General features: G+C 57.4%; 3 protein-coding genes and 1 non-coding gene across 5 annotated transcripts; 3 read left to right on the forward strand and 1 right to left on the reverse strand.

Annotated features, from left to right (window-relative positions):
* Positions 1 to 5,495: 5,495 nt before the first annotated feature.
* Positions 5,496 to 8,010, forward strand: RPL10 (ribosomal protein L10). Its single transcript, XM_077146135.1, has 6 exons — positions 5,496 to 5,631; positions 6,316 to 6,374; positions 6,476 to 6,583; positions 6,825 to 6,963; positions 7,547 to 7,709; positions 7,798 to 8,010. The coding sequence occupies exons 1-6, from the start codon at positions 5,609 to 5,611 to the stop codon at positions 7,948 to 7,950; spliced, it is 645 nt and encodes a 214-aa protein (XP_077002250.1). The 5' UTR covers positions 5,496 to 5,608; the 3' UTR covers positions 7,951 to 8,010.
* On the forward strand, positions 7,365 to 7,499 carry LOC143672350 (small nucleolar RNA SNORA70). Its single transcript, XR_013169805.1, has one exon. It is a non-coding gene; the product is annotated as a small nucleolar RNA SNORA70 (small nucleolar RNA).
* A 540-nt stretch (positions 8,011 to 8,550) lies between the features above and the next one.
* Positions 8,551 to 13,883, reverse strand: DNASE1L1 (deoxyribonuclease 1 like 1). Its single transcript, XM_077146134.1, has 8 exons — positions 13,767 to 13,883; positions 12,491 to 12,703; positions 12,100 to 12,188; positions 11,888 to 11,974; positions 10,801 to 10,901; positions 10,562 to 10,674; positions 10,237 to 10,485; positions 8,551 to 10,126 (listed from the first exon to the last, which is right to left on the reverse strand). Exons 2-8 carry the CDS (start codon positions 12,623 to 12,625, stop codon positions 9,980 to 9,982), a joined length of 921 nt encoding a protein of 306 aa, XP_077002249.1. The 5' UTR covers positions 12,626 to 12,703; positions 13,767 to 13,883; the 3' UTR covers positions 8,551 to 9,979.
* Positions 13,884 to 15,307: 1,424 nt separating this feature from the next.
* TAFAZZIN (tafazzin, phospholipid-lysophospholipid transacylase) lies at positions 15,308 to 22,633 on the forward strand. Of its 2 annotated transcripts, none has more exons than XM_077146190.1 (10): positions 15,308 to 15,575; positions 15,688 to 15,816; positions 16,800 to 16,845; positions 16,952 to 17,037; positions 20,485 to 20,565; positions 20,686 to 20,727; positions 20,978 to 21,019; positions 21,194 to 21,246; positions 21,664 to 21,741; positions 21,844 to 22,633. In XM_077146190.1, exons 1-10 carry the CDS (start codon positions 15,467 to 15,469, stop codon positions 21,943 to 21,945), a joined length of 768 nt encoding a protein of 255 aa, XP_077002305.1. In that variant the 5' UTR covers positions 15,308 to 15,466; the 3' UTR covers positions 21,946 to 22,633. The 2 variants fall into 2 exon arrangements, with proteins under 2 accessions (XP_077002305.1, XP_077002303.1); XM_077146188.1 differs by having other exon boundaries at positions 15,313 to 15,575; positions 20,957 to 21,019.
* Positions 22,634 to 23,165: the final 532 nt, after the last annotated feature.

Raw genomic sequence — 23,165 nt, forward strand, 5'->3', positions numbered from 1 at the left:
ATGTGCCACAGAAAGTTTAGGTTCTAGACAAAATAAACTTTTCTTCCTTTGGTCTCAAAGAGTAGGTGAGGTTCTAAGATACAGACAATGTCTTTCTTACTCCTGTATTCTGAACTACCTTAATCCCGACCTGACCAGCTTCTATATATCTCTAGGTCCCCTATAATTCTGTGATATAAGCCTCTGATTTTACCTTTACCACGGTCATAAAAGTGGAGTTATCCTGTATCTGTCCTTTTGTGTCTGGCTTATTTCACTCAGCATTATGTCCTCAAGGCTCATCCATCTTGTCATGTGATTCAGGACATCATTTCATCCTACTACTCCATAATATTCCATCGTATGTATATACCATATCTGGTTAATCCACTCGTCTGTAGATGGGCATTTGGGTTGTTTCCATCTTTGGGTGATCATGAATAATCCTGCTGTGAACATCAGTGTGCAAATGTCTGTGTCATTGCTTTCAGCTCTTCTGGGTATATACCAAGTAGTGCTATTGTTGGGTCATAGGGCAACTTGATATTTAGTTTCCTAAGGAACTGCCAAACAGTCTTCCATAGTGGCTGCACCATTGTACATTCCCACCAGCAGTGCATAAGTGTCCCAATTTCTCCACATCCTCTCCAACATTTATAGTTTCCTGGTTGTTTAATAGCAACCATTCTTATACATATGAGGTGGTATTTCATTGTAGTCTTAATCTGCATTTCCCTTATATCTAATGAAAATGAGCATCTCTTCATGTGCTTTTGAGCCATCTGCATTTGCTCTTCAGAAAAATGCCTATTCATATCTTTAGCCCATTTCATAACTGGGTTGTTCTTTCATTGTGGAGAAATCATTGTATGATTTCTTTGTATATACAGGATATCAAACCTTTGTCTGATGTGTGACTTCCAAATACTTTTTCCCATTGAGTTGCTGCCTTGTCACCTTTTTGACAAAGTCTTTTAAGGCACAAAAGCATTTGATTTTGGAGTTCCCATTTATCTATTTTTTCTTTTGTTGCATGTGCTTTGGTGTAAAGTTTTTTTTCTACCTCCTATTACTTAGTCTTGAGGATGCTTTCCTACATTTTCTTCTAGGAGCCTGTTCTAGTTTGCTAACTGCAGGAACGCAATATACCAGAAACGGAATGGCTTTTAAAAAGGGGAATTTAATAAATTGCTAGTTTGCAGTTCTAAGGCCAAGAAAATGTCCCAATTAAAACAAGTCTATAGAAATGTCCAATCAAAGGCATTCATCCAGGGAAAGATACCTTGGTTCAAGAAGGCTGATGAAGTTCAGGGTTTCTCTCTCAAGTGAGAAGGCACATGGCAAACAGTCAGGGCCTCTCTCCCAGCTGGAAGGGCACATGGCAAGCACGGCGTCATCTGCTAGCTTTCTCTCCTAGCTTCCTGTTTCATGAAGCTCCCCGGGAAGGCATTTTCCTTCTTCATCTCCAAAGGTCGCTGGCTTGTGGACTCTCTGCTTCTCATGGCTATGTCATTCTTCTTTGCCAAACGGGTGGAGACATGTCATCCCCTAATCCAGTTTAACAAGCACTCTTGATTAAATCGCATCTCCAGGGAGATGATCTGATTACAGTTTCAAACATACAGCATTGAATAGGGATTATTCTGCCTTTATGAAATGGGATTTAGATTAAAACATGGCTTTTCTAGGGGACACACATCCTTTCAAACCAGCACAGAGCTTGATGGTATTAGTTCTTATATTTAGCTGTTTGATCCACTTTGAGTTAATTTTTGTATAGGGTGTAAGGTAAGGGTCCTCTTTCATTCTTCTGGCTATTGATATCCAGTTCTCCCATGCCCATTTATTCAAAAGACTACTTTGTCCCACTTCACGGATTTGGGGCCCTTGTTGAAGATCAGTTGACCTGGATTTGGTGGTCTATTTCTGCACTCTCGATTAGATTCCATTGGTCAATACTTCTATCTTTGTGCCAGTACCATGCTGTTTTGACCACTGTGGCTTTATAATGTCTTAAAATCACAGAGTGTTAATCCTCCCACTTCATTCTTTTTTTAGGATGCTTTTAGCTACTCGGGACTCTTTCCTTTCCAGATGAATTTGGTAATAAGCTTTCACAAGTCTTCAGAGTAGGTTGTTAGAATTTTGATTGGTACCACGTTGAATCTGTAGATCAATTTGGATAGAATTGACATCTTAGCTATATTTAGCCTTCCTATCTATGAGCAAGGAATGTCTTTCCACCTATTTAGATCTTCTTTGATTTCTTTTAGCAATGCTTTGTAGTTTTCTGTGTACAAGTCCTTTATGTTCTTAGTTAAATTCACTCCTAGGTACTTGATACTTCTAATTATTATTTTGAATGGATTTTTTTCTTTAATTGACCCTCAGCTAGGTCATTGCTTGTGTATAGAAATGTTACTGATTTTTGCACATTAATTTTATACCTGCCACCTTGCTGAATGTGTTTATTAGCTCAAGTAACTTCGTTGTAGATTTCTCAGGATTTTCCAAGTTAAGTATCATATCATTTATGAATAATGAAAGTTTTACTTCCTCCCTTCCCGTCTGGATGCCTTTTATTTATTTATCCTCCCTGACTGCTCTCACTAGAACTTCTAGCACAATGTTGAATAACAGTGGTGACAGTGGGCCTCCTTGTCTTGTTCCTGATCTTAGGGGGAAGTCTTTCAGTCTCTTTCCATTGAGTACAATGCTGTCTATTGGTTTTTCATATATGTCCCTTATCATATTGAGGAAGTTACCTCACTGTGGTTTTGATTTATGTTTCTCTAATGGCTAATGATGTTGAACATCTTTTCATGTGATTTTTGGCTCTTTGTATATCTTCTTTGGAGAAATGGCTAGTCCAGTCATCTGCCCATTCTTTAATTGGTTATTTGTCCCTTTGTTGTTGAGTTGTAAGAGCTCTTTATATATTGTGTATATTAAAGTCTTTACAGTTATACATTTCCAAATATTTTCTCCCATTTAGGAGATGTCTTTCCAAAAACCCAGTTTTCAAAGAAAAACTCTAGCTAGGTGGGAACAGGATTGGCCAAGAGGACGAGGGTGGAATGAAGAACCCAAGGAAGGTGGGTGGGGCGGGAAATTGAGGACGGACAATTAGCAATCTCCCGCGAAGGTTCCAAGACACATTTTTCTTGATTCTTGGAGGGAAGAGGCAGTGTGGCCGTGGGAACAAACCTGCCACCACCACTGCCCCCCCCCCTCACCTCAGCGATGCCAGATTCCAGGGTCCCCGAGACAGGCAGGATAGGACAGCAGGGAAGGCCAAGGTCCAGGCCTGGGACCAGGGTTGGGGCATCTCTACACCTATGGGCCCATGCTGGGTGCCTCCCAGCCTCAGCCGCCCTACTCTGGGCACCTCGTGTGGGCAAGACAGGCCCAGAGAGAGGCCCAAAGGAGGCTCTTCCTTCCCTGCCCCCTGCAGACCCCCAGGATGGACGCTGTCTCAAGGACTGGCGATGTACCCAGTTGATGCTTGTTGGTGATAACCAGGCCCCCAGGCCCCCAGCTGGGCCAGCCTGGCTCACTCTCAGGGATGGCAGGCCCCCGGGGGCACTGGGCAACCCCCTCCGTGGGGGACCTCCTGCACGCTTCCCCCGAGGGAGTTCCAGGGGGCTGGGGGCTGTGGGGCGGAGGACGGCAGAGCAGAGGCCACTGCTCCTGGTGCTGTCCCAGCAGCCAGATCCTCAGAGGCTTCTGGGGCGGCCTGCCAGGTCCGACGACCCGGGAACCCAACCCCCTGCCTCAACAAACACAAAACCCCGGCCACAGAGCCTGGGGACAGACGACAAAAGAGCGGCAGCCCCGACCCCGGCCCCAGGCCATCAGCGGATATAGAGCGCAGCCTATCCACACGGCGCCCGGCGCCCTCCCCGCGGCCACGACCCGCTGCCGCCGAGGACATGTCCCCACAGCCACCAGAGGCCCGGGCCCCAGGCTGCAGGCGCCCGCTCCACAGCGCTCTCCCTGCCCTCCACCCCCACCCCCAGACCACCTCTCCTCTCTCCCCGCCCTCCTGCTTCTGGCCTCTCCGCCCCCCACTCTGGCGCCCTGGGTGGACTCCCCCCCCCCAACCCGCCCCGATCTGAGGGCCTCCCCTTCCCGTCAGGTCGGCCCGGCAGTCGGGGAGCCGCTGCGCCCCTTTCCCCCGGGCCTGCGGAAGGCGCCCTCCTGCGCCCCCAGTCGGCGCCCGCCCTCCCGGGAAAGCCCCTTTGCCCTGCGGGCGCCAGCACCCTGAGCGCAGTCGCCCCGGGCGGGGCAGGGACCACACCCTGAGGGAGTCCCAAGAGGCGTCCCCGGGCCAGCAGCGCCCGGAGCTGATGGGGGTCCAAATTCTCGGGGCCCCCCGACCTGCAGGCTCCGGCATGGACGGTGCCTTGGGCGCGCACTTGTGAAGACGCCGCAGGCCTGCTCTGGGGCGCACCTGGTCCCCCTTTACCCCACCCCCAGGAGAAAGTCGGGCCAGGTGCTGAAGCGGCCCCAGCTGCTGGCGCCACCACCCGCGTCCTCAGATCAGGGACGCTTCTCGGGAGTCCCTTCCTGGCGGACCACACCCGTCAGAGAACATGAGGCGGGGAAGAGGAGTGTCCCTCTTCTGGGCCCCGGGAGGGGAGGAGCGCACAGGAGGGGGGCGCCAGGGGTCCCCAGAGGCCACAACTGGGCGTGGCCCCAGAGGCGCCACCAGGCCTCCTGTGACACCGCGAGGGGTCGCCCGCCCTCCTTGGCGCCTGCGCGGGTCGCCCCGGGGCGGAACGACGGCTCTGTCCCCGACAATCTGCAAGGCCAGGCCGGCCCTTGGGCACGACGGCGGGCAGTACGGCCCGGAGGGGATGGGCCCACCGAGCGCTTCTCCTCGGGCTTTCTGCTGGCGCCGCCCAGCGCCGCTGCAGTAACCGCACCCCCGCACCCTGGGTCGCAGTGCAACGGGAACACTGCACGGTTGACGACAAGGCCTGTTGGGACCCTCGGGTCAGGGCGGGGGGCGGGTCTCCCGCCTGGGTCCCTTTGGTCAACACCGGAGCCCGGCCCCAGGGGCTCGAGGGGAGGAGCCGGGGGTGGGGGTGGGGGAGGGGCCGGGGGTGGGGGAGGGGGGCCCGGAGCCGCCACCTCCGTGGAGCACGCGGAAGCCCAGCTCCCGGACTTTTCTTTCTTTCAGTTCGAGGAAAATACATAGTTCAAGGCCAGGCCCAAAGCAGAAGCTCTGCATCCGAAGTGGCCGGCGGCTCCTCGCGTGCCGATGTGGCGAGGCCGGATTCGTCCGCACCGCCCAGGCCCCAGGCACCTCTGCGCGCCGCGCAAGTGCCAGGGCACGCCGGCGCGCAGGCGCAGAGGGCCTCCGCGTCTATGGTCGCGACGTGATGAAAGAGCGTCCTCACGCCCGAGGCGGGAGGCGCCTATATAAAGCGCGCGCAGGCGTGGGAGCGCCTCTTTCCTTTCGGCGCGGTGAGTACGCGCGGCTCCTCGCTCTTCCGGCGCTTTTGCCGTTTTCCCCCGCCCCCCCCACCCCCGTCTCGGGCCTTGCGGCCTGTCCTGGGTTTTTTATTGTTGTTGTTCCGACTTTATCTGTTTTGTTGCAGCCGCCGAAGATCTTGGTGTCGCTATGGGCCGCCGCCCCGCCCGGTGGTGAGTGCCGAGTCCGTGAGGTGGCATCAGCCGGAGGGAAAGGGAGGGCAAAGAGCGCTAAAAGGCAGTGCTGGGTGCGGGCGCCCCGTTTTTCCCTCCACACGGCTGCTCTTTTGGCCCTCGTTTCGTCCGGTCCCTTTTCGTTAAAACTTCAGGGCGCTCGTGGTGCCGTGTCGGCCTTGGGCCCCGAGCCATCGTCGGCCTTGCATCCTGCCCTCTGTCCTGCAGATTCACCACCCTTTTGGGCTCGAGCCCCTGTCCGGCCCTTTGTGTGCGATTTCCGGGCGTCGTGTCATGCGTCCTCGGACGCCAAGGGCAGCCCGGGAAAGAGCGGGCGCCGCCGGCCCGCAGGCCCTACAGGGGGCGCCGGCGCCCTCTCACGTGGCTCCGAGAGGATTTAGTGCCATATGATCAGAGGCTTTTGGTAGATTACTTGGAAGCGTGAAAAAGTGGTGTGGCTAAAGACGGGGCCGTGTGGCTTTATTTGGAAGTTTTCAACCTGATATGGGACAAGAGAAAATTTGTCTTAGGCCTGCCTGACTTGGTTGAGAGCCAATTTCATATAAAGGGCCCTTGGCTTCCCAGCCCTCCTCCTGATCGGTCCCCCAGGGGCCACTGGGCGTTCCTTTTGTCCAACTCAGCTTGTAAACAGCTTCAAACCTGAGTTTCCCCCCCCCCTCGCAGTTACCGGTACTGTAAGAACAAGCCCTACCCAAAGTCTCGCTTCTGCCGAGGTGTCCCTGGTAAGTAGTAAGTTCCCCAGCTGGTTTGTTCTTAACTAATAGTGGGGGTCACACCGAGCCAGCCGCCCACCCACACACTTAACCGTGGGGGCCTGTTCCAGATGCAAAGATCCGCATTTTTGACCTGGGTCGCAAGAAAGCCAAAGTGGATGAGTTCCCACTGTGTGGCCACATGGTGTCAGACGAATACGAGCAGCTCTCCTCCGAAGGTAGGCAGGGTCCTCTGCTGGTCACACCCTCCTGCGTGTTTGCCCCGCCCCACCCCATCCCTCCACTCAACGCACTGCACCGGCTCATTCGCCAAGAGCCAGGGTCACTGGCACGGGGGGGGGGGGGGGGGGGGGACATGCTGATGTCGGTGGCACTGGTGTTACCTGAGATTGGCCTGGGGAGGGCAAATGCCTGTGGATCTGGCCTCACCCTTTGCCGCATGTTTTCCCCCTTCCCTAGCCCTGGAGGCGGCCCGTATTTGTGCCAACAAATACATGGTGAAGAGTTGTGGCAAAGATGGCTTTCATATCCGCGTGCGCCTCCATCCCTTCCATGTCATCCGTATCAACAAGATGTTGTCCTGTGCTGGGGCTGACAGGTAGGCTGGGTCCCCGGCTTGTGTCCTTGCCAGTCACAAAGCAGAGCTACAGTGGTCTTTTAAAAAAAGTCTGTCGACAACGTGCGAGTTAATCTGCTTCGATTTTCATCTTTTCCGGGTGCACAGGCCCTCCCATAGAGTCAACAAACTAAAGCTGAGTGGCCAGGATGGGGGTGAGGGTTGGCAAGCAGGTTCATTGGGCAGCCGCTTGCCCTGGAATGGGGTTTGGTGTCGTGACCAAGCCTTTTGGGAGGCGAGTGGTGGAGGGAGTTTTACTGGGAGCTCCTGGGGCCTGACCACGGCCATCTGCCCCAGACAGTTGGGAGCTCTGAGTGGCCCGATGGCACTGCACCGAGTCTCCTGTCTACTCCATTCTTTGGGGGCACAGGGGTCTTTGTTCTGCGCAGCCAATTAAGCCGACCGTCCCCCTCTCCCTATGGGGGCCCGGTGTGCAGTGGCTGCGGACAGCAGCCTCCTCGGTAGTGTACGCAGCCTGTTGCTTGTACGGGTTGCCCCAAGGGACCTTGGAGACAGCCCTTTCCTGTTGATGGTCCTGTCTGACCTCGTACCCTCCCCAACCTAGGCTCCAGACAGGTATGCGCGGTGCCTTTGGAAAGCCCCAGGGTACGGTGGCCAGGGTCCACATAGGCCAGGTCATCATGTCCATCCGCACCAAGCTTCAAAATAAGGAGCATGTGATCGAGGCGCTGCGCAGGGCCAAGTTCAAGTTCCCTGGCCGCCAGAAAGTAAGTGGCAGTGCCCATCCCTTTCTCCCACGTGGCCTTGCCCCAGGTCCCCCCCCCCAGCTGGCTCATCTCTTCTGTCTCTCCCTAGATCCACATTTCCAAGAAGTGGGGCTTTACCAAGTTCAATGCTGATGAATTTGAAGACATGGTAGCTGAGAAGCGCCTCATCCCAGATGGTTGTGGGGTCAAATACATCCCCAATCGCGGGCCCTTGGATAAGTGGCGGGCTCTGCACTCATGAAGGCTTTGCCACCACTTCCCCCACCCAGTCTGTGCCCACCAATAAACTACTTCTTGGTCATCCATGTCTACTGTGCTTGGCATCCCTGCCTGGGGAGGGCAGCTGCTGTGCTTCTGGCAACCCTGGGCCCTAGCATCACTGTCCCCTGGGGAAGAGGCTGACTGCACTAAACTGGGCAGGAGCGGGATGGATGGAGTGCCAGGCACCTTTCAAATGTGGGCTTCACTCCTCCCTGGCCTTGAGCTGCGGGCCCTGAATCCTGAACGCTCAGGATCTGGCAGGTGTGGGAGATAAGATTTGTTGCAGCTCTGCGGGGGGACCCCCTCAACAGGATAGAGAAAAGGCTTGGCTGGAACCCACAGGCCCAGGCAGGGTCCAGAACTTGGGAACAGTGGGCCATCACTTGGCCAACCTGGAGCTCCCCGTTGTGTTAATCTAGATTGTCCAGGGCCTGCAGACCTAGTTTGCCCCAGTTCAGCTTACCCATCTGTGCCAAGGCCCTGGCCCTCATCCACCCCAGCCCTTACAGGCCCTGCATTCTGGAAGCTAATGCTACTCATGCTGACACGGTTTCCACGTGGAAGCTGGGGGTCTTGGCATTTTGGCTGCCCCACTCAGATTCTGTGCCAGGGCTAGCCTGTTCCTAAAGCAGCCATGCAGCCTGAGGAGGGCCGTCCGCAGAGCTGCGCTAGGCAGGGTGGCCTAGGGCCCTGGGCTGGGTTGGAGAACCGGGGCTGGTGGAGCACTTGGGAGTGAGCCGCCCTCAAGCCGGCTCTAGCAACCCTCACCCTTCAGAACCTCTGGAGACCACCAGCACCCTCCAGGGCCCAGGCGTTGGGTGTCCCGTGTGTCCTGCTCCAAGGCTACAGGCCATTTGCACTGGCCCAGGTGTTGGGTGTCCCGTGTGTCCTGCCCCAAGGCCACAGGCCACCTGCACTCGCCTTCCTCCAGCCTGTGGCCCCTCTGAGGCCGCTGGCTAGCTGTAATGGTTACAAGCCATAGAGCTGACACTTAGATGGCCCCAATGGCCCCATACCCGTTTTTGCTGAACTCCCTTGTCCTTTGGAAAGGGGCGAGTTTGGGAGGAGCCTGCTGTCAGCGGGCAGCAGCTCACTGTTGCCTAGTGCCCTCCCCCCTTTCCTTTGGCGACTTTGTACTCATAAAGCGGTTCAAGTGTGCACCCTGGGCCCCTTGATGTCAGAAAGGCTGGGTGATCAGGTTGTGGCTACGGGTGTTCCCTGTGTGCACTGGGGGTCTGGGTGCCCCGCTTGGCTGCACCCCCGGGTGGGTTATAAACCCGGGCTTGGCCACTGCTAATTGGGGCTCTTTCCAGCTACTTTCATTACCTGGTTTTCAATAAACCTTCCCAGCGTTGGCGCATTTTATGTTGGTGTAAACTGCTTTGTTTTCTCTATTGGGATCTCAGTTTTTTATGCATTTATATGGATTCTGTATACAATAAAGATAGCCTTTTGGCATATCCGCTGCCAATATGTAATATCTCCTCCAGTCTTGGTTTTGTTCTCAATGCATGAAAGTTTTTCTTTTTCACATCATCAAATCTTTGGATCTTTCATGATCCCTTTTCTGAGCCCTGTGGTTTAGCCAAGATGGCCTCCTGGACCTCCTTCTGCTCCCTCAGCCCTGGAGCACCTGCTTTGTCCCCACTCCTGCCACTGCTGTCAGGGGGTGGGGTGGGGTGGCCTGGGAACAGCTCCAGGGCCCTTGGCGGCCTCTTCCTCCACATTCCTCTTCCTCCAGACACCTGCTGCAGCAAAGAGACGTGAAAAGCTGGAGCAAAGAAAAGGCAGGTGGAGTAGGGCCACAGTCAGAAGGAGGAGGGTCGCAGGCAGAGGGAGGAGGGCTGGAGTCCGGTGGAGGAGAGCTGCAGTCACCCCACCCCCACTTCCCGCCGCCTCCAGAGTCAGCTGAGCCCTAGGGCAAGATGGACAGGAGCAGCCAGGCTCTGCGTCCCCAAGGCGGTGTCATCGTGGCGCCCCTGGAGGAGGTGGCAGGCCCCGGGGTGGGCTTAGGCCGTGGGACCCAGCTGGGTGGGCACGAGTGGCAGCAGCAGCGAGGGCAGCAACAGAGCGACCACCAGGCTAAGGGGCTGCCCCCCCGGTGCCGCGTGGTTCAGCTCCACCTCCACAGGGTAGTGGTCGCTGATGTTGAGGGCCTGGGGGGAGTGGGGGGCACAAGGTGTCAGCATGTCTCCCTCCCCTTCCGCCCCTCCCCATGGTCCCCCCTGCGCGCTCCCCCACCCCACCTCCACCCCCACCCCATCACCTCCTCCTCGCTGAGCTGGAAGCTCCTGGGGAAGTCGAAGGCAGTGGCAGCGCGCAGCAGGCCCTGGGAGCGCTCCCCGTACAGCACGATGCGGTCGTAGGCACAGTGGGTGCTGGCTCGCACCGTGGTGTCTGCCCCGTCGGGGATGGCCCAGAGAAAGCCCTCCCGGGTGCGCAGGGTCAGTTCGCCCAGGCGCTTTTTGGGCAGTGAGGCACAGTCAGCGTTAAAATCCCCGAGCAGGATCACATCCTGGAGACAAAGGGCAGGACGGGAGGTCGGGCCGGCCACCGGGGTGCCCCAGCCCCCACCCCTCCGGCTCCCCTACCTCGCCCGGCCAACACCGCGTGACGTTCAGAAACACTTGGTACAGGGCGTTCAGCTCTTTCTCCACGGCCTTCGGGGTGGTGTGCAGTGGCACCAGCACCAGGCTGGGAAGAACTGGGAGTGCCCGGCGAGGGCTGGGGGGAAGAACCCACCCGGCCCGGCCCTTTTCCCCGCCCCCCCACCCCAGCTGTCGCCCCCCCACCCCGAGGGGACCCTGGCCCTCCCTCCTTCCCCTCCTACCCTTGCTGGGCAGGGTGAACCGGGCCACAAAGGGCTCCCGCGCAAAGAGATCGTCCTTGTCGTCATACACGTATGACTGCAGGACTTGGGTCTTGTGTGACCTGGGAGGGACAGGCAGGGACAGCAGTGCACGTAGGCCACTGGGTTTTGGTTTTCAAGTGCGTGCAAACAACTGGAGCTGGTCATCGGCGGGGAGCAGGCCCCAACCAGGGACTGCCCCGGCTGGCCCGTCTCATGGGTGTCCAGCCTTCCTTGCCTTTTGCTGTACTACACATTTTTTTTAATTGAGATATAATTGACACACTGTCAAACTAATCCACGCAAAGCACGCAGTTTGGCTGCTTTTAGTACATTTGAACAAGGTTTAGCAGCCGGCATCACCATCTCATTCCAGAGCATTTCCATCACCCCAACAGAAACCCCATAACCCCCCCCCCCCAAAAAAAAAGCAGTCACTCCCCATTGCCCCTTCCACCCCCAGCCCCTGGCAACCAGGCAACCCTGCTTATTCCAGAAACTTCATAGAAATGGAATCACACAACACGTGGCCTTTTGCATCTGGCTCCTTTGGCTGAGCATAGCATTCTCGAGGTATGCCAGGACCTCATTCCTTGTTGTGGCTGAATCATCCTGCGTGGCGTGGGTAGGCCCTATTCTACTCACCCCACTCACCGGCCTCTGGGCATGTCCAAGCGTGGACGTGCGTTTTCATTTCCCTTTTTCACATCTACCTGGGAGTCCCCTATTATTTCCAAGCGAATTCCGGACATTGTATCATTTCGTCCGCATGGAGAAAGAGGTCTCCTTCCCTGCCCGTTCTCCTCCCCGTCTCCATCCCAGGCCCAAAGGGATCCCCCCACTTTGTCATCCCAGAGACGTTGAGTCGTTTCCTGAAACCGAGACGGGTCCCCGTGAGGTCGGGCACTCCCAACCGGAGGGGCAGCCAGGCTCTGAGCCTCCGGGCTTCCCGCGGGAGAGAGAAAGCCGGGTGCCCACTTCACAGCGTGGAGAAGGAAGAGCTCCTGCCAGCGGGCACGGAGGCCGGTTCAGGTGAGGGAGAAAACTATGGGCGGGCCGTGGTACTCACCTGTAGATGTACACATACTTCTCCATGTAGGTGCTGCGTCCCAGCAGGGAGCTGCTCAGCTGCATGTAGGGCCCGGAGGCATCGAATCTGCCAGGAAAGGGGACCCCGGGGGTCAGCCACCCCCACCCCCATCCCCAAGGCTCATCTGTGTGTGTGTGTGGCGGGGGGAAACCCCAGAATTCAGATCCCCCCCCCCCCAGAGCGCCCCTCACCTGTTGAGGTCTCGGAGCAGGAGGGGAATGGCACTGCCAGAAGAATCCACGACCTCTTGCAGCACCGTGATGTCACAGCGAGCCAGGATCTGTGGGACACCGGCGAGCCCTGCTGTGCTCAGTGCTGGAACCCCAGTGGCGGGATGGGGCCCTTGGTGGGCGGGGGATGGGGTGGCTGGAACTGGTGTGCCGGAGACTGTCACGCTTGCAGCAGAGAGCAGTGTGAGTGGAAAGGACCCAAGAGAAGAGCGGCTGTGGGTAGGGGTGAGCGGGGGTGGGGGGCAAGGAGCCCGCTCACAGCTCCTTCTCTGCATCAACGTCTCCCCAACCCTTGCCTTTCTCTGGGATCTGCCCCCTGACTGGGGCTGGGCTGGGGGCCCCGGGGACCTACCCGCACCAGGGTGTCCAAAACTGGCTCCCTGGCCACCTTGGCGAGGGTCAGCCGCTGGGCATTGAAGGCGCAGATGCGAAAGGCCTGGGCCCCACCTGCCAGGAGGACCAGCAGGAGCGCAGCCAGGGCGGGCATGGCAGGTGGGCAGGCTGCGGGGGTCCTCCACGCTGATCCAGGGCGCCCCAGGCCGCGACTCCAAAGCCGAGGCTTGTCCTGCTTCCGGAACGGCACGGGAATAAGGGACGGAGACAGCGCCCTCCCACCTCCCACGTCTTGCCCAGGAATAGCCCTCCCCAGGCCGCCAGGCTGCAGCCTGGGCAGATCTCCCATCTTCCTTCTTCTGGCGCCCCACCTGGGGTGGCCAGCACCCATGGCTCGATCCCCTTCTTTCAACCGGCTGCGTGGAGGCTTGGGCTGTTTCCGACCTCTCACGGTCATTTAACAACTGGGAGGAATATCTCTACACACTTCACCCCCACCCACCCCCACCCCCATGTGAGATTTTATCTTGCAGGTCAACCCCCACCAGTAGAGATGCTGGCCTCAAGGGCGATCCCACATCCCACCCTCCTTGGCAAGGACCCCTGTGTCCACCCCACCCTGCACTGTGTGATGGGGCCTTGGTCCCCCGACATCCGACTCGCACCGGCCGTTCCTGATCCCCTCTCCTGGCTAGAGGGTGCCTCCGCCTTAGGGTCCCTCTCAGCTGTCTCTGCCCAGCCCCTCACTCAGCTCCTTGAGCGTCTCAGCATCCTGGTCCCTGGGATTCTGTCCGCTTGCTTTCCTCTGTCACCCTCTCCCCGCCCCCCGCCCCGGGGCTCCCTCTCTCCCTCCCTCCCTGTCTTTCCTGCCCTCTTTCCTCTGGTCCCTCCCCTCCCTGTCCCCTCTGTCACCATGAGCCCACGTGTCTCCCTCGCTCCCCTGGCTGAGTCCCATGCCCATTTCTCCCTGGTCACCTGTCTCTGTCCCTCACGCTCAGTGAGGGGTGCCCTGCCCTTGTGCCTCTTCTCCAGTGGGTCTGGGGACACTTGCACTGGCACTGGCAGGTTTGGAGGCTCTGGGCACCGGGGTCCCTTAGGAGGACTCGGGTCCAGAACCAAAAAGATGACGAGACTCTTCCTGGTCTGGGACCAAAGCCCAGCCCAGGTGACCCCACCAGGCCTCAGGCCCCAGCCTGGGCTGCCCTTCCCATCTCAACCCCCCCCCAGCCCCACCCACCGCCTGCCAGGGGGCCACTTCCTTCCTCCCTCCCTCCGTCCCCAGGACTCCCCCTTACCTGCGCACTCCAGCTGGTCTCCCAGCCCGGCTCCAAGCTCACCCTGCAACACCTAGCAGAATCGCAGCAGGGACAGGAGGGAGAAAAGAGGAACAGGCTGGTTTCCGGACCCACCCGGCCCCGACGGCCCGCCCTCCTTGGCGGCCAGGCCCCGGCCCGGCTCCGCCCTGCGCCGGGATAGAGGAGGAGGGATCGCCTGGCGCCAGGCATGGGATCGGCCGCTTTCCCGTGCAGGCCCCACCCCCACCCCCAACCCCAACCCCCAGGCCGGCGTGGGCCCTGGGCTGCCCGGAGATGACAGATCCATGAGTCACAGGAAAGCAAGGCAGAGCAGCCCCGAGTGGTTGCGCCAGGTCAGGCGGCCCGGAGGGGCTGGCGTCCGAATTCAAACCTGGGGCCGGCTTCTCCCAGCCCCGAGGGCTCGGCCACCAACCAGGCCACCTCCAGTTAGCATCTCCGGAGGCAGATGCAAGAGCTGGAGGTCTGGACAGTGTAGGGGGCCCCCGGGGCCAGCCTGGGCGCCCCGAACCACAGAGCCCCGCCTTCTCGCCGTGTCCGCCGTCCCTGGGCCCGGTGGCCTGTGCCTGCCACTCCTGAGCCCGGTGTGTTGATTCAAGCGCTCTGTCAAAGCCAGGCGAGGGGACGCTTCACCAAGCTGTCCCCAAGAGAAGGGGACCAGAGACCTGGCAGCTAAAGGCAACTCGGGGTCCTGAACCGAGGCTAATCGCTACAATTGGGAGGGAGCTTCTTGTCCGGGGTCCGGGGGGTGCGACAGGTACTTGCTGTCCGGGTCGTCGCACGGCCAGGTAGGACGCGTGCACGAAGTGCCCATCCGGTGACGGATGGATAAACAGAATGTGGTCTGTGCGTCCATGCAGTGGTCAAGAGAACGAAGTTGGCAGATACTACCCCTCCCACCAACCTCCAAAGCATCCCGCTCAGCGCAAGAGTCCGGAAGCCCGAAGTCACATACGGCGCCACCCCGTTTATAGGGGCTGTATCCAGAATGGGCAAATGCAACTGGCGACACAAAGCAGATTGGGGATTGGCAGGGGCGCGGGCAGTGGCTGTTTAACAGGTACAGGGTTTCCCGTTTGGGGTGACGAGAAGGTTCTGGGAGTGGGGTGAGCTGGTGGCTGCGCAGGGTTTTTGCAGCCGCTGGATTTTTCCCTTGTGCTTGGTTCCGATGGGAAATTTTAGGTGATGTGAATTTCAACTCAATAAATCCAGCCAAAGTGGCCCTCCAGCTCCGACCTTCTGAGTGGCGTCCGGGAAGCCTGCTGCGCAGCCCGTGTCACCTACAGACACTTTTGGGGGAACGAATTAAGGAGACAAAGGGGCTACCCACGGCCTTGGGGGGGGCCGGGGGTTCTCCTGGGCTGCCCAGGGGCGGGGAAGGGGCGGGGCTAAGCGCGTGCCCCCTCCCCTCTGCCCCGCCCCCTGCTGCCGTCAAGCGACCCGCACGCGCGCGCTTTGCGACAGGCCAGCCGGGCTCGCCTTCCGGCGGGGCGCGCCGGCGGCGGCTCCCACGGCGGCTCCCACGGCGGCCCGGGTTCCTCAGGCGGCTGGAGGCTCTCGATGGCGAGAGGGCGCGCTGGGGCCCGGCTCTGCGTGGCCCCACCAGGCTCCCCGGGCCCCGCGTCGTGACGCGCCGGGCGACCCGCTTTCTCCCGCGGCCGCGGACTGAGGCCGGGGGCGCGATGCCCCTCCAGGTGAAATGGCCGTTCCCCTCGGTGCCGCCGCTCACCTGGACCCTCGCCAGCAGCGTCGTCATGGGCCTTGTGGGCACCTACAGCTGCTTCTGGACCAGTGAGTGCCCCCCCGCCCCCCGCGCCGCGGCAGCACTTGGGCCTGGGGTTGGGGTGGCCTGGGGGCAGCCCCACCCACATTGCCCCCCACCCCCGCCTCTGTCCCCCTCCAGAGTACATGAACCACCTCACCGTCCACAACAAGGAAGTGTTGTACGAGCTCATCGAGAACCGGGGCCCGGCCACCCCCCTCATCACCGTCTCCAACCACCAGTCCTGCATGGATGACCCTCATCTTTGGGGTACCTGGACCCAGGAGGCGGAGCAGGAGCCGGGACAGGGGCAGACCAAAGTGGGCGGAGCTTCTGGCCCTGCCCTGCCACTCCTGTTGTGTGTTGGGGGTGGCCTTCCCCCACCCCCTACCCCTATCCCACCCTGGGGTGAAAGTTTGATGTGTGGCCCCTTCAGGAACCTCTGGAAGCCTGGTTTGGAAAGGGCCTCAGAAATCAGGAAGGGAAGAGTAAGTGAGGATGTGGCCACATGGCAAGGTCTCACAGCCTCTTTGCTGTGATCATGTCAGTTTTCTGAATTGTGGAAGGGCCCACGGGGTTTGGGGCGCAAATCCGGGGACTGTGGAGTATTCCACTGAGGAAGTTCTGGGTTATGCCGAGAACATGTGTCCTAGTCCCAGGTTTGTCCCTGGCTAGTTTTGTGTTCATTAGTCAACCCTGTTTGGGAGTCCGATTGTGTCACGCAGAAGTTACCCCTCAGCTGACTGCACAGGGAATCATTTGGCTCCGGTAACACCCCAGGCTGGGGTGGGGGGCAGTGGGCAGGGCCTTCACTGCTTAATGGAGGCCCTGAGCCTATCTTAGAGGTGCTGGCAATCACCTTCTCAGGTTGGAGCCTTTTAGGGCTCACGCTGGTTGCTATGTGGAGAATGGCCTGTAGGATGCGCAGGTGGATCCCCGGAGGCCAGAAAGGAGGCTTTGGAGCTGTCCAGTAGCCTGGCCCAGGGCCGTGGCAGTGGCAGTGGAGGGAGAGCCGTAGAAGAATGGATATTGCCAAGATATATTTGGGAGGTAGGAAGTTCAGACTTGGTGATTAAGGAGATATAAGTTAGGGAGAAGTCGGGGTCCAACTTGAGTGCCTGGAAGATGCTGCTTTGGGCTGTAGGGAACTGGTGGTACGACTGTCCTTGTCCCTCACTCCTTGACACAAGGTGACAGAAAGGGGGCTCCCTGGTGACAAGGTAAGTGGGGACACCAAGCCTTTTCTTCTCCAGGGATCCTGAAACTCCGCCACATCTGGAACTTGAAATTGATGCGTTGGTGAGGAGGCGGGGGCCCCTCGCTGCCATCGGGTGTCATGTTGGAGGGGAGGATGGGGGGAGAGGGTCAGGCAAGTAGGGATGACTGCATCTGTGCCCGCCTCCAGGACCCCCGCAGCCGCAGACATCTGCTTCACCAAGGAGCTGCACTCACGCTTCTTCAGCTTGGGCAAATGTGTGCCTGTGTGCCGAGGTGAGCTGCCCTCCCCAGGAGGGGTGGTAGGCCAGCGGGGAAAGGGACACGCTGCTGGGGATGCGTCTCCAAACCTCCTTGGGCCGCACAGGAGACAAGCAGTCTGGAAGCAGAGGAGGCCAGGGGCTGCTGTACCATAAGCATGTGGGGTCCTGCCCCATCCAGGGGCAGCAGAGCTTGCAGGAGTTGCTGGAGGAGGAATGGTCTTTTGGCACACCCTCGGTTCTCTGCTTGCTGACCTTGGATTGTGCATACATGAAGCTCGGGCATTAGACTATACCCCTTCTCTGGGAGAGGTTGCTAAGAAACTCACTGACGGCCAGGCCACATGATCGGTGCTGTGGCTGCAGTGGCATGTGTGCCGAAAGCCAGACAGTTTCACTTCTGGGAAAATAAATGGGCTTGTGGGGTGAGGGGTCTGATAATTTTCAAGAATCATGGGAGGGAGGGTCCAGCATGATCCCCATGTTTATAGGCAAAGAAATAGGACTCTGAGGTGGCAAAGGTGGCAAAGCCAGGATTCAAATCCAGGGGGATGTAGAATTTTTCCAGGTGGGGAATGAAGAAAAAGGCATTCTACACATAGTAAGTGCGTGCCAGGCACTGCAGAGGTAAGAGAGAAAGCTGGAAGGTGTTGAAGGTTCTGAATGTCATGTTAAGAATTTTGGACTTTGCGCTCTCATCAGGGGGGTGCCAGGTTTACAGTTGTGTTCTGGCGGGAATGCAGCTTGATCTGGCTGGAGGCAGGGAAGCCAGTTAGGGGCCATCGCAGAAATTGTGGCACAAAGATAATTATGGCTGGGCCTCGGGTGGTGACTGGGGAGCAGCAGAAGGGGCCTGCTTTGGGACATGCCCTGGAAGCTGAGTCCACAGGACTCCGTGGGTTGGACATGGGGGGGAGGGGGGGGGGAGAGACAAAATCAAAGGTAGCACTAGGTTTTTTGGCTGGAGCCCCTGGAAGAATTGGATGGTGGTGCCATTTGCAGTGGGGGAGGGGAGGGAAGCAGGTGTGAGGGTTGGGAGGTGGGATAGGATGAGCTTAATTTTAAACGGGCTGTATCTGTGCTACATGGGCAGGGAGAATTCTAGGCAGGAGTGGGCTGTGCAGGTTTGGAACTCAAAAGAATGAACTGGAATAGAGAAAGATATTGGGGACTCAACCACAAATGAAGCCACAAACATAGAGGCATGATCCAGAAGGCAGAGAAGAGAGAGGGAGAGGGAGAGGAGCCCTCAAAGGAATCAGGAAGAAGTGGCTAGAGAGGAAAGAAGAAAACCAGGGGCCTGGGGCACCCCAGAAGCTGCTGGTGACCCCAGGAAAGCCAAGAGAGCTGGAGACCATGGCAGGGGGATGGGAGAGAGTGGGGGCAGCCATTTTTCCAGGTCTCTGGTATGAAGAGGAAGAGAGGAGGAAGTAACCAAAGCATATTAGAGGGCCAAGGGAGAATTTATTATTTCTATTTGTTAAAATAAAACATGCCATCAGCCAATAAAATCATCACAAATAATGAGTTGGTTTTCAATGAAGAGCTATGGCTTCTTCTCCCAAATCCCCAGATGTACCTGCCTGGAATGATTTCTCTTTTTGCTTCTTTTGGAGGATGCTTACATTTCTCTAAAGCAATAAGCAGAGACCACGACATCTTGGCTGCTCTGAGCTATGAGGACAGCGCTCACTGGCTCGTCCGTCCCCGCCAGTCTCAGTTCCTCCACTCTGCAACCTCAGGCAAAAGCCTGCAGTGTCCTTCATATTTCTTCTTTTTGATCTATCTGACTTTAGGTTTTCTTGTACAATTAAAATCAGAAAACAAAAACTTAAGCCCAAGCATTCAGTGAGAGGAAGTGAGCAGGGGCAAGTTTGATCCAACATGTTGGCAGATTTGACATGCAGCAGAGACAAAGTAACGTGTGATTGAAGCAAAGCATTTTTGATTTGGCATTTCTGTGTTCCCTTTCCTCCCAGGCATAGACCCGGGTTTAGAATGTGAAGTAATACAGAAGCTGGGCAACTGAGTAGAAATAGTGAAGGTAAAAGCTAAAAGTTACATAGAAACATTGCTCCCCAAGTGTGTTATTATTTTAAAATTGCCATTGCAAGCTCTGTGGCTAGGACGCATCAGCCTCACTGGAGTTTAGTTGAGAAGGAAGCCGTACCTATGGAGACAGCCCTCTACCATGTAACTCTGTGATTCCTCTCCTTGTTCTTTTCCCCTGCGATTTGCAGTCTCAAGGCAGAAAAAGGCTGTGCTTCCCATGCCCTGGGCAGTCTGTGACTGCTCGCCAAGCCCAGTACCTGGGGTGGCGGTAGACTAAGCGAGCCACTAGGTCAGGTTCCCGTTCGAGTGGGTTGAGGCTGGGTCCCAAAGCAGCACCTTCCCAAGAACTGGCCTTGCAGAGAGGAAGCCGAAAGTCCTTTTCTTATTGCACTGACCGGAGGTGGTCTCGGTGGCTCTGTCCGTCTGTTTGCCTCTTGCCGCGGCTTTATGGCCTGGCTCCTGTTCACATCTGTATCAGTGCTGCAGGCTGCTGGGCCACTTCTGTCTGGGCTTGCATTTCCTTCTCTCCGAGTCAGCGTCCTGGCCTCAGAGCCTCTCAAGCAAATATGGCTAGGACTGGGTTCAAGTCGATGCCGTTTTTTTCCCATCTAGCAATTTTGAATTTTTCCCAAGCTCTCAGTGGTACTGTGTGTTCATTTGAATCTCCTCCATTTCCCAAGAGACCAAGTGGGAAAATGCCCATTGATTTTCACCGGCACGGCCCCGGGGTGTTGGGATGAGAGGAAAGAGCCGGTCCGGAAGTGGGGTGGGCTGGCCTGCCAAGGACTCACTGCAGGGAGGGCCTGGGGTCTCAGATCCCAGTTAATGCTTGGGTGGCTCCAGCAGCATCCTCCTGGCTAGGAGCAGCTTGTGGTGGGCTTGACCTGGGCTTGATGAGGGGCAGGGTTTTAGGGGGAACATGAAGGAGAACGAGAAGATGAAGAGGACAGCTGAGAGGCGGCCAGCATTCCCTTCTGGGGAGGGAAGGCCAAGATCATCTGGGTACACCTAGGATGCCTGCCCAGCATGCATCTGTGGGTGCTAAAAGGCTGCAAGGGTGATATGATACTACAGCTGGATGGAGCTGGACCCAGAGGTACAAGGAAGGGGTCGGGGTCGTAGGTAGGTAGAGGAATTTCCGAATTCAGAATCCCAGTGGTGCACCTGGCAGCCGCTTAAGAGGCGTCTAGAGAAGATTGCTGAGCGGAGGACATTGTGGCCCAAGGTGTGGCCAGGGGACCAGGGAGGACAGAAGAGAAAGTCATCGCCTGGCCAGCAAAGTCTCAGGGTGGCCGGGCTTGGGAGGGGATGAAGAAGTGCGGGCGTGAGCTGCTGCTTCGTTCCCAGCGGGTGGGGAGCTCCAGATGGCATGAGAATGGGGGCTGATGGGGAAAGGCATTTTCTCGGCCAGGAGACGGCGTCTATCAGAAGGGAATGGACTTCATTTTGGAGAAGCTCAACCACGGGGACTGGGTGCACATTTTCCCAGAAGGTCAGTGGCGAAGGGCGGGGTCTGACCCCCACCCCCGCCTCCCGAGTGTGAGTGGGACGGGCTCTCCCTCCTGTGCTGCAGCACCCCCAAACCCCTCCTCTGTCCCCCGTCTCTCCACAGGGAAAGTGAACATGAGCTCCGAGTTCCTGCGCTTCAAGTGGGGTAAGGGGCTGAGCCAGCTGGGTGGTCGGTATCTGGTGGCCTGGCAGGTGTGGTCTTTGGCAGATGGGTGTGCTGGTAGCAGGAGGAAGGGGACAGACACTGCGAGCAGAACTTGCCTGGTGGAGTGGGCTGGCCCAGGGGAGTGGTTTTAAGTGGCAGGAGGGCAGGGTGGCACCAGGCCGTGGCTTGGCTCAGCTTTTGCCCACATTTCTGTCCATCCTTGGGGCAGGAATCGGGCGCCTGATAGCAGAGTGTCATCTCAACCCCATCATTCTTCCGCTGTGGCATGTGGGTAAGCCTTTCACTGTGGGTGGGGGCCGCTGCCTGGAGACCAGGGGAGGGGGGCGGTTGGGGGCAAGGAGAGGGGCTTGCCTAGGTTGTGTCTGGGGGTGTTTCAGCTGGGGCAGGGGAGGGGGAGTGAGGTACCCACACCTGCCTTATGGCCTTCTCCCCACCTGTGCTGCAGGAATGAATGACGTGCTTCCCAACAGCCAGCCCTACTTCCCCCGCTTTGGACAGGTGGGTGGGTGGGGGTGGCCCGCCTCCCTGTCTGCCATCCCCAGGTTTCGCTCTCAGCATCACAGGCCAGATGCCCACGGAGCTGAGCTCAAAGCTGCAGCACCAGGGAACCGAGCTGAACACAGAGAGGGACTTCCTGACACTGGGGGCTGTTAGAATGTTCACAAAGGAACTTAGGCCACGGGCTGGGGAGGGGAGGGATGGTGAACTCTCAGGTCAGGTCAGGCCTGGCCCAGAGCCCAGGCCCCAGTACCGTGGTGGCCCTCAGACACCCCTGGACCTGACCATCTCATGTTAAAGATGGGACAGCGGCCCATTAGGGACAGATCTGTGGCTTCGGGCCCCCTGGGTTGGAGGGTGGGCTGCAGCCCCCTCAACCCTGTCCTGTCATCTGCCAGTAGCCTATCTTCCCTGCAGAGAATCACTGTGCTGGTTGGGAAGCCCTTCAGCGTCCGGCCTGTGCTTGAGCGGCTCCGGGCAGACAACACACCCGTGGTGAGTCTCCTCCCTGCTTCCCTGGCCCCAGCCTTTGGCCCTGGGGGAAGTTGAGGCTCACCCGGCCTCCTAGGCCCCAGTCAGCCTGTCCTCTCCCCTCAGGTGGAAATGCGCAAGGCCCTGACCGACTTCATTCAGGAGGAATTCCAGCGCCTGAAGACCCAGGCCGAGCAGCTCCACCACCACTTTCAGCCCAGCAGATAGGTGGGAAAGAGGCAGCTGTCCCCCACCCAGACCCACGCCCACAGGGCTGTCGGTGCTGCCTTAGGGATTCCTGCCCCACTCAGAGCTGGGCCCAGGGCTGGACTGATGCTTTTTAGCTCCGATATGGTTTTCGGCCAGTTCTGTCAACTCTCATGAGTCTCTCCTAGATGGTGAGCCTTCCGGTCCTTCCTTATTCCTCAGTTAGAGGAAGAGCCTCTGCTGCTCCTCCCACTTTACCAAGAAGGGAAGAAGTAGCTTAGGCAGGGGTCTCCTTCCTCCTTTCCTTCTGATGTTCTCACCAGGGCGGCCTTGGGGGGAGAAGGAAGGTGAGCAAGCAGTTGGGCAGGTGAGCAGGTGGCCCAGCTGGAGCCACAGGGAAGGGGGCCTCCTGGCTACCCTTGCCAATCTGGGGGCTGCTCACACCTCCTCAGGGATGGCCAGGAGCCGAGTCTTCCTCCTGCACCTGAGCTCCCACGAGCCTCGGGCAGGACCTGGCCTGGGGCTGCAGGCAGAAAGGGCAGCCCTTGGCCAGGAGCCTGCAGGAAGGGCCTGACACCAGGCCCCTTGCCTCCAGGCCAGGTCCCACCTGCTGCTCCATCCTTTCTGCCTCCCCCTCCCACTCAAGTCCCTGGGGACCTGGGTTTCATGTGTTTTTTTGATCAATAAAGAGTCTTTGTTGTGCCATTTTCCCTCTGGCCTCTCTGTAAGGCTGGGGATGGGAGGTGACCTGCTGGACAGCAAAGGCCGGTCACTTAGAGAGACTCGCATCCAGCTCTCCCCATGTACCCAGCGCTGGAGACTTCACTTATCTTCGGGAGTCCCCACAACCACCGTTTTTTTATCTGTGGTTTTTTTTTTGTTTTTTTTTTTAGGAATTGAGGTCTTTTATTTTGTGGCCATCAGCAGGGAAAAAGGATTAATTTAGAAACCCTGCATTAACATGTTATCATCTCATAGTCACGTTTTGAGGAGAGGATTAAAGCAATGTTTTCTAGTGCTTTATGATGTTTGAGAGGAAAAAAATCAACTATGCTGCAAATTATTTAATTTTAAAAATTATATTCAGAGCTGAAAAAAATTACAAACCAAAAAGGAGAAAATATATAAAGTAATTCACAGTTCCATCATAACTTCTGCTGGGAAGGCACTGTTTTGACACATGAATTCTACTCTCGCATATTGAATTGGAGATAGTGTATATTTTCCTTACTATTGAGCAT

Source organism: Tamandua tetradactyla, chromosome X (genome assembly GCF_023851605.1).
Source record: "Tamandua tetradactyla isolate mTamTet1 chromosome X, mTamTet1.pri, whole genome shotgun sequence".
NCBI lineage: Eukaryota > Metazoa > Chordata > Mammalia > Pilosa > Myrmecophagidae > Tamandua > Tamandua tetradactyla.

Bases quoted from the DNA above. Each gene is read 5' to 3' on its own strand.
- TAFAZZIN (XM_077146188.1), top strand. From the start codon at position 15,467: ATGCCCCTCCAGGTGAAATGGCCGTTCCCCTCGGTGCCGCCGCTCACC. The intron at 17,038-20,484 runs GTGAGCTGCCCT...TTTCTCGGCCAG, and splicing joins ATGTGTGCCTGTGTGCCGAG to GAGACGGCGTCTATCAGAAG. The intron at 20,728-20,956 runs GTAAGGGGCTGA...TCCTTGGGGCAG, and splicing joins GTTCCTGCGCTTCAAGTGGG to GAATCGGGCGCCTGATAGCA.
- RPL10 (XM_077146135.1), top strand. From the start codon at position 5,609: ATGGGCCGCCGCCCCGCCCGGTG. The intron at 5,632-6,315 runs GTGAGTGCCGAG...CCCCCCTCGCAG, and splicing joins GGCCGCCGCCCCGCCCGGTG to TTACCGGTACTGTAAGAACA. The intron at 7,710-7,797 runs GTAAGTGGCAGT...GTCTCTCCCTAG, and splicing joins AGTTCCCTGGCCGCCAGAAA to ATCCACATTTCCAAGAAGTG.
- DNASE1L1 (XM_077146134.1), bottom strand. From the start codon at position 12,625: ATGCCCGCCCTGGCTGCGCTCCTGCTGGTCCTCCTGGCAGGTGGGGCC. The intron at 12,189-12,490 runs GTAGGTCCCCGG...GGTGTCCCACAG, and splicing joins TTTTGGACACCCTGGTGCGG to ATCCTGGCTCGCTGTGACAT. The intron at 10,486-10,561 runs GTAGGGGAGCCG...CTTTGTCTCCAG, and splicing joins CGCGGTGTTGGCCGGGCGAG to GATGTGATCCTGCTCGGGGA.